The following is a 9,627-nucleotide window of genomic DNA, read 5'->3' as shown; positions in this document are numbered from 1 at the left end:
ATTTTTTAATCATTTTATTAGTTGATTTTTTTTTTCAATTTTGTCCCTAAACATTTAATTTCATTTAAATTTTCCCTTAACATTTAATTTCAGTTGGTTTTTATGTTGAATTTAGTGCTAATTCTTTTAATTGCTATTTGTTTTGTTTTGCATTGTTTTTTCTATTGATTTTTTTTTTAATTTCATTCGTCAATATTTGTTTGGTTTAAAATTTTATTTCTTTGTTTTTTCAGGTTTGCCTTTAATAGGGTCACTCTGCCCAGGTCATAAATCTGAAAAATTAGCCCGGGTTGACTTTGAATTTTTTTTAAAGCATTTTAAAAAAATAATTTTTTTCTGAGATTTTTGTTTGCTTTACTATTTATAGGATAATCTGAATTTCATGTCCCCAATTATGTGTATGATTTATTCACCCTGGTTGGCTGTCGCTTTCACTCAAGGCTTTTTTTTTAATCTTTTTTTAATATGTTTGCATCATATCGACAAGTATCAATTCCTTATATTTTCCTAATGTGTTCAACCTTTCATAATATTTTTTATGGTATAGGTTTATTCAGTCATTTTCATTTGTATTTATCATTTAAGTCATAAGTTTTTTTAGGATGGATTTATCTTTTATTTATTTAAATAAAAAAGTTTAGTAAACATAATCGGGTAACTATCTCATTTTTACAGTTTTTTTCATAGTTATTGTTAATGACTTTTTTTTATTTATGTAAATGATTATCGATTTATTTAGTTTTTTAAAAAAACAACAATAGAACCTACATGCCAAATTCATGATTTTAATGTTTTTATAGTTTTTTTTAATCCTTTACACTTGGCCTATTTATACCAATTTTTATGTTTATTTTTTTATTCTTTTATAATTTGTTTTTTAATGTTATATTTCTTTACATCTTTTGTTTTTTGAAAATTTATTCTACACATACTATGAAATTGGTGTTTCATTGTAGCAATTGTAATATTATTATTTTATTTTTTTATTAATACATATGATTTTTATTTTATTTTATTATATGTAAGCATTAAATTTATGATTCATGATTATATTTTTTACTTGATGTAAAAAAAAAACTTTACTAATATATGTAGGTAAATAAGATGAATAGACAAACTAACACTTTGTTTTTTACATTTAATAACACAAATAGTTCCATAGACTTTTTAATTTATAATTATAATTTTAAAAAATAAAATTACAAAGCTTGCATATTTTATTTTATTTTTACCTATATTTTCATGCATAATTAATTTCTTGACATGCAACGGTTGATATATAGTTCACAAACTATCATGGTCAAAAAGTCCAAAAAATATACTCAGTTATGTAGTTGGATTGAAATCCTCCTATTCTTTTTCTTCGAATAAAGAAGGCTATTCGTAAAGGATCATGGTAGCCGTCATGGATTGAAATACTCAGCTATGTAGTTGGATTGAAATCCCATAGCCGTCATGGTCATGGTGTTAAGTAGTTTTTTTTTTACCGAATCTCATGAACGGATGAATCCTTTTATGGATGGAAATGATCATCAACCAATAAAAGATGAGGCAACTTTTTTGTTTACGAAGGCAAAAAGAGGAGGATAAAATAAGTCCATGAGCGGGGTAGAGAACAATGCACATAACCGACTTCCTAGTAAATAATAGGTTTTGGATTACTTTATATGAATATTTTAGAAAAAGTTTGAAATTTGTATCATTTTGGCCTCGATCTAATAGTTTTGGTGAACGAAATTGACGCTGTATCAGTGAATTGGTTGGCAAGTGTCAAAAACTATAAATGAACGATCCATCTACCAGTTTACTGCAATTCTGTCATGCAAGACTAGTAGCTAGACCAGTTTTTATAATAGATTTTGACTGATCACTATTCCCAGATTATTGTTACTATTATTTTTAATTATCGTTGTCCGGGCTAATTTACATGCACCTCGATAAATTTCTTGAGATTCTGAAGCTAACGACTATGTAAACTTCTAGTAGTTCTAAGGTTCATGACACTCGAATTGATGATATTTAAAAAACAAACTCAGAAGCTGAACAATTAAATTACAGCTGAGTTACTATTCTCATAGTATCCACTCCAGGTTAAAACCATTTCATTCAAGAACTAGAAATTCTCTTAAATTTGTGAACATACATTTTTTTAATTAGTGAGTCAGCCAATTTAAGAGTGCCAGAACGATGTTTGTGCTGCTGTAGGTGCAGCACTTAAATGTTTTAGTCAGAGAGCTTTTTCAAGAAATGAAGGTCAGCTTCAAGAAGAAATTCGAAGAGAGCCCATATGGCAAGCCCCACTCGTAAAAAACATAAGATCTTTTGCACACATTTACACACACCAACAGAGAACCACGTTTATCGTGTTAGATTGACTGGTAGATGTCTCGGGCTCTCTGCCTGTGCGCCACTCACAAGTCAAGGGATATGAATAGCAGATGATCACCTACCCAAAACAGTTTGGTGCTACGAGAAGGATATGAACAAGTGGTACAGTTTTAACTACCATAATACCCTTTACAGTTCCTATGATTCAATCACTTCCAAACTCAAAAGTCGTTTCGGTCACTTTCAAAATTCAGATCATTTTACCCCTCCCTCCAATTTTTAATGCAAACGGCGGAAAGTGAGAGATGAGGACCTTTTTTTGAGCTGACTGGTAGGCTTGATCGGGCTTATAGTTTTTCACCTTATAAATTCTCCATATAAATTGCAGTGTAGACAGATAAGAAAAATCAATGTTATCAGAGATGGAAGATTTCAAGAAATCCCAAATGGTTCATCTAATTCTCTTGCTTCTAGTTGGGCTAACAAGCGTGTCTTCTAGCCTCCCTAGTGAGTACTCTATAGTTGGCAATGACTTCAGTGAGCTTCCACCAGATGAAAGCATCATTGAAATCTTTCAACAATGGAGAGATAGGCACCAGAAGGCTTACAAGCATGCAGAAGAGGCAGAGAAGAGGTTCGGGAATTTTAAGAGGAACCTGAAATATATAATTGAGAAAACAGGAAAGGAAACAACTCTGAGGCATAGGGTGGGGTTGAACAAGTTTGCTGATTTGAGCAATGAGGAGTTCAAGCAACTTTATCTGTCAAAGGTGAAGAAACCCATCAACAAAACGAGGATTGATGCAGAAGACAGGAGTCGGAGAAACTTGCAGTCGTGCGATGCACCTTCCAGCTTGGATTGGAGGAAGAAGGGAGTTGTCACTGCTGTTAAGGACCAAGGAGACTGTGGTAAGCTTCCCTCAATAACTTCATTTAATTAAGGGAGATTTATAATAGGAAATGCCGCTGTCTATGATATCAAATGCGTATCGCTTCCCTGTATTGAGGGCTTTTACTACAAACCTTCGATCGTAAAATGACAGTAAGTAGAGATTAATTTATATAATGCTAAATGTAAATGATTAATCAGATGCTTCGATATTTATCATCCTTAAGCCGAGAAAACATTAGTCTGAGAAATCTTAAATTTCGCAAGCATAAGTATTTGTGTCAGAAATGTCAATATACAGTATCTAGCAGCACCGAGTTCTGAAAAAGGAAGCTAGGCCTTAAAACAAACCTTTGACCTGAATTGTACAAACCTTTGACCTAAATTGTTGCTTTAAATTTCAACTTGTTCTTTATTAAAATTTAATTATTTTAAATTATTTTAATATATTGATATTAAAAATAAATTTTAAAAAATAATTTCAATAAAAAACAACTGCTTTTATACGCTTAGACGCATCGAAATCCAATCAATTGACCATATTTATTATAACACACGTCTCCATGCTTCTTTCTTAGACCGGTGGGCAAATACTGTGCAATCATTATTATTCCCCGTTTTCTACGAGCATAATATCATGTCATTTACCGAGAAATAGAAAATGATTGGCGTGGCTTGTTTTCGGCCTCACATGCTTTACTCTCGGAGTCAGAGGATGGTAGAAGGATTCTCTTCTTGACATCGATGGAATAAGTCGAAGAAAGTGTTTGTTTTCACTGTTGAATTTGTTTTTTATTCTTTTTACTTGAAAAATATAAAACTGATATTTATTTTAAGTGTAATTTGGTTAGTTTAAATTAAAAAATAATAATTTTTTTGATGTATTTTCAATTAAAAAATATTTTTAAAAAACACATTTTATATATTATTAAATATGAATGCTCCAAGCCAGGAATGAATAGCAATTAGTTGCCAAAAATATTTAAGAATTTATTTTACATTAATTATGAAAAATTATTTTTGATTTTAAGTAATAATTTAAGAGGGTGCTTTTTGTAAATAAGTAGGGGGTTAAAAATGAGTAAAGTTACATTTATATTTGGTAAAAATGGACTTAAAATGATTCTTAAGGGAAGAGAGATCCTACAAGTTAGAATCTTTAAAAATGATAAAAGCAAGATTATGAAATAAACTTGTTTATTTAAGTTGAAGTTATTTCTAATCAAACAAATTTATGATTTTTCCTTAAATGAAAACTCAAAAGCAACTTAAAGCAAAATCCAAAAATCATGTAAAAAATAACCTTAACTAGAATATCTCAATATTCAGCACATGAATTTCTAGTATTCAATTACTGAAGTTTTAGTTGTCCTATTCTATTTCTCGCAATTCTTAATTACAATGTTATGTCAAAAAAAGAAGGTAAATTCATTCTGAGTTTCCCCACATCCAATGTTATCCGATTTATGTCTTGACATGCTTGTGTGAGGAAACAATAATGTGGTCTGGACATGAAATGTTCACAGGAAGTTGTTGGTCATTCTCCACAACTGGAGCCATAGAAGGAATAAATGCCATTGTCACTAGCGACCTGATTAGCCTCTCAGAGCAAGAGCTTGTAGACTGTGATACAACCAATTATGGGTGTGAAGGAGGCTATATGGACTATGCTTTCGAATGGGTTATAAACAATGGTGGAATCGATACAGAAGCTAATTATCCTTATACAGGAGTTGACGGTACCTGCAACACAGCCAAGGTTTGGTCCCTCTGTATCAATATAACCTCTTGATGTTGATTTATACTCAGTAGGTTAAGTTTACAGAAATTTTAGTAAACGTTTTTACTTCAAGAAAATTCTGAATGTATCTTATTTGTCTCATTGATGGTGTTTCTATTTGATTAGGAGGAAATAAAAGTTGTATCCATTGACGGGTATAAAGATGTAGATGAAACGGACAGTGCACTCTTGTGTGCTGCTGCTCAACAACCCATTAGTGTTGGTATTGATGGTTCTGCGATAGATTTCCAACTATATACTGGTGTAAGTATCTCTTCTCTGTCGTACGTCTTTGGAAATTAAGATTCTTGTTCAAAAGCGGGTGATAAAAGTAGACTCTTGTGACTTGCTCAGGGAATCTATGATGGTGACTGCTCTGATGATCCAGATGACATTGATCATGCTGTTTTGATAGTTGGCTACGGTTCAGAAAATGGTGAAGATTATTGGATAGTGAAGAATTCATGGGGCACATCATGGGGAATTGAAGGATATTTCTATATAAAGAGGAACACTGATTTACCTTATGGTGTATGCGCAATCAATGCAATGGCCTCATATCCAACAAAAGAAGCTTCTGCACAATCTCCAACTAGTCCTCCATCGCCTCCGTCGCCACCGCCTCCACCTCCACCTCCACCTCCACCAACACCAGTGCCACCTCCCCCCTCCCCTCAACCAAGTGACTGTGGAGACTTCTCCTACTGCCCGAGTGATGAGACTTGCTGTTGCATTCTTAACGTCTTTGATTACTGCCTTGTCTACGGTTGCTGTGCATATGAGAATGCTGTTTGCTGCGCCGACTCTGAGTACTGCTGTCCCAGTGATTACCCTATTTGTGATGTTGAAGAAGGGCTCTGCCTCAAGGTAAAGAAATGATAAATTTCTTTTTAAGTCATTAATCAGTATTTTATTAAATTATATGGCATAAAGGAAAGATGATTTATGAAAATCTCACGTGTGTGTGTGACAGGGCCAGGGAGATTATCTGGGAGTGGCTGCAAGCAAACGACATATGGCAAAGCACAAGTTTCCCTGGACCAAGTTGCAGGAAAGAACGAAAACGGACCACCGTGTTCTGCAGTGGAAGAGGAACCCCTTTGCTGCAATGCGCTGAAGAAAATGGAACACGTGAATGTCGTCGTTGCTCTTGCCACTACATCTTTTCCATTTGCAGGCATTTGGCCATCCTGGTATGAACATATGTTCTTATGTACGCAGCAGGTAAAAGCAGAACAAAGACGGTACAGGGGAAGACGATACAAGGGAAACTATGTTTTTTTCCGATCTTCTCATTAGGACTTTACTTTGTTCTTTCAAGATTTTTTTTTCTTGAGTCATATTTACTGTTGCCTTGTTACTACTATATCTCTTTCCCAGTTTTATAAACAACTGGACTCGTCCAGGCCATTGAATCCTTGGCTGTAAAACTCTAGGCAATTGTGAAAAATCACTTGAACAATTAACTAACAGAAAGTCAAAGGGGCCATGAGAATCCACCAGGTTGATGCTAGTTCGAACTATGGCTTTGCCAAATGAGGACATAACCCAAAAAAATATGGTATTAGACGAAGCCCAATAATATTGATATGAAGGGGCATCATACCAGGCCCAAAATGACCATGCACTGCACCAGATCCGTTCACTATGTATGGATGTTAATTGAAGCAGAATAAAAGAGATCCAAGGGAAATTGAGATTAGTATGACTTGCAGGTGCAAGTTCCTTGCTTTTTTCATCGTATTAGCAGAAGTCTTCAATTTAACATACACAGAATATATGAGCCCAGGAAAGAATTTAGAAGAAGTTGTCGAAAATCAGTCCTTACCCTAACGATGGCAGAGGCCGAGAGAGAGGTTTATACTTTGAAGATCTCCCACCTCGAGTTTGAATCTCTCTTCGATGTGATGGTGACATTTGACAGCGAGAATGCTCTGATCACATCAATGTCCTCCACTCGGCGCTCTCTATAACTGTAAAGTGGCAGGGATTTTGTACAAGAACGCCCTTTTCTTTTTAATGGATTTTAAACCTCTTTATCAATATAGTGCATTCATGAAAATTTAATAATTTTTCTATATGCTAGTCCTAAAGTTTGAACCTCAAAAGTTAAGAAATGAAGCCAACTTCTTTAACCAATTAGCCAATATATTAAGAAAATATGACAAATTTAAGTGGTTAATTACATGGCTAATTAAGCTCAAATCTAATTTTATTTTCTAATCATGTTTTGACCAAAGGGTAATTTGATATTAAGCTTATATCTAATTATTTTCTAATTTTAGTTTGTTCGGTAAGGTCTTTTTAACTCTTAATGCACCATCAGTGAATTTAATTATTATAGTCATGGTTGAAGAAAGGAACTCCAAAGAGATATCTCGAGCTCAAAGAGTCTGCATTATCTATATTTTTTTTTTGGTAATTCGGGGTGTCCGGGCCAGTTTACGCGTACCATAACTAATTCCCGGATCCACTGAACACCCTGCAAGCCCAATAAATATGTAAGACACCGCGGGGGTGACAGGCGTGCACGCTAGGACTCAAACTCAGGTGACAGAGGCAAGGAAACCTTGCCTCTGCCGCTGGGCTACAAGCCTTGGTGCTCCGAGTTATAGCTACTATAAAATATATTTGGAGATTCCAAATTTATCCACGAACTCATTCATTAATTTCCAACTACGTATCTCCAAACCAAACAATGTTTATCTTAATTGGGTCATCAATAGATCAAAATTCTCAAATGGGTTTTAATAGAAAACATTAAATTCTCGTAATTAAACCATGGATGAGAGTATCCAATTGAGAATTTCTAAAAGATAAAGCACTAATTAGGATGGGTTGGACATGTTCGATGTTACCAGTTTATTAAGGAAAGGGCTCCGAGGGGTCCAAAACGTCCTGATGCTGCATTCGGGGTCCCCAATTTCCTGATATTCCCTTCAGCTGAGTGGTGAGTTCACGGTGGGCTGGCGTTGTCCGGCACCGACTGTAAATGGTAGGGTACAAGAGTGTTTTGTCTTCTTTCTAACAAAAGATTACAAAGCCAATTTGCTCTCTTTTTCCGTCTCCCTCTCAATTTGGCACAGAAACTATTTCAAAGCCCAACCAAGAAGCAAGCAATTCCATGTTTCATACGCTGCAAAGGTATATTAATTGCTGTATGTACCCTTGGCCAGCACAATTTACATACAAGTTCAGGGAATATTATCAATTTGAAAGTAGGGCTCCCTTCTTCCCATGTTTTTTTTTTCCTTGTTTCGAATTAATTTAAGAAGAATACAAATAAACCCCAGAAATTGTAGCTAACAGCGGTAGAGAGGCATCATGGAGAAGAAAGCGTATGAAACTTGTATGTAAATTGTATTAAAAAATTTCAGTCTAATTCAAAAATTGAATTAAAACTTATACTCGTTAGTATAGAAATACACATTAAAAAAGATTAAGTCAAAAACAAATCTAATTGTCCAATCTTTACATAGATCATAAAAGAAGAAGAAGAAGAAAAAATCACTTTGAATTCATAATGTTGGCGTATAGTAGTTAAAATAGTAAAATGTTTAGCGCCTTTAGTTTTCTTATTTAATTCTCTCTGCATCACTAATTAGCAGCAACCTCTCGTACGTATATCTAGAATTTTTTTTATTTTTTATGGTTTAATATAAATTATCGACAATTTATGTAATTCAGTGAAATTAACGAGGCAGGAGCCATGGAGGATTGCAGGGTTTTCTTTGTTTAATTCAACATTAAATCTTCCTTAAATCATGGTCAACAACGGCGGACGATGGAATCAATCAGGAGAGGCAAGACATTTAGAGATATAAATTTGCATCCATGTTAGTGGAATGGTTTGTGTCCGCAATTTGAGGGAAATGGAAAAGAAGACATTTTCTAATGTACTTTATTAAGTTAGGTATAATTTAGACAAAAGTTCCCCTAACCATGTGTTCTGTCTTCTTTCTTCTTTGTTTTTCCTCATAGCTCTTTATCGGATCTAGTTAAGATTTCATTTTTATTGGCTTTCTACTTTGATGCTGGACATGCCTTGCGATTTTGGACGTATTTACGTATTTATATTCTTATTCTTATTTATTTATTTGATATTGCATTTCTACTTGTACTTGTGTGAGTCTTGAAAATATTTTTATCTTAAAAAAAATATTAAATTGATGTTTTTTTAGTATTTTTTAATAATTTTGATATGCTGATTTTAAAAATAAAAAATATTCTCATATATTTTTTAAAAATATTCATTAAACTAGAAATTAAATGTAATTATATGGGTGATTCACTAGCATTTTGATGGGTAGGATTTGGACTTGTATAGGCTAATCAAGGAAACGTGGCCAGACTCATGATCAACTCCTGGACAATTGAAAATGCTTAGAGAGACTTAGTTAGGTTGATTTAGAACGTGGCTCATTAAGGTTAGTCGTTTTAAAGTTATCTTTGATTTTATATTTTAAAAATATTTTTTAAAAAAATTAATTTTTATTTATTTATTTTTTATTTTAAATTAATATTTTTTAGTATTTTTAGATCATTTTGATATGCTGATATCAAAAATAATTTTTTTAAAATAAAAAAAATATTATTTTAATATTTTTTAAATAAAAAAACTTTAAAAAAC

General features: G+C 33.2%; 1 protein-coding gene across 1 annotated transcript; it reads left to right on the top strand.

Annotated features, from left to right (window-relative positions):
• The first annotated feature begins 2,566 nt into the window (after positions 1–2,566).
• On the top strand, positions 2,567–6,414 carry LOC133699548 (low-temperature-induced cysteine proteinase-like). Its single transcript, XM_062122840.1, has 5 exons — positions 2,567–3,237; positions 4,744–4,976; positions 5,124–5,261; positions 5,352–5,864; positions 5,971–6,414. The coding sequence occupies exons 1-5, from the start codon at positions 2,739–2,741 to the stop codon at positions 6,112–6,114; spliced, it is 1,527 nt and encodes a 508-aa protein (XP_061978824.1). The 5' UTR covers positions 2,567–2,738; the 3' UTR covers positions 6,115–6,414.
• Positions 6,415–9,627: the final 3,213 nt, after the last annotated feature.

This window comes from Populus nigra, chromosome 7, assembly GCF_951802175.1.
Source record: "Populus nigra chromosome 7, ddPopNigr1.1, whole genome shotgun sequence".
In the NCBI taxonomy this organism is placed as follows: domain Eukaryota; kingdom Viridiplantae; phylum Streptophyta; class Magnoliopsida; order Malpighiales; family Salicaceae; genus Populus; species Populus nigra.
Note: the sequence above shows the minus strand (reverse complement) of the source record. Positions and strands in the feature narration are given on the sequence as shown.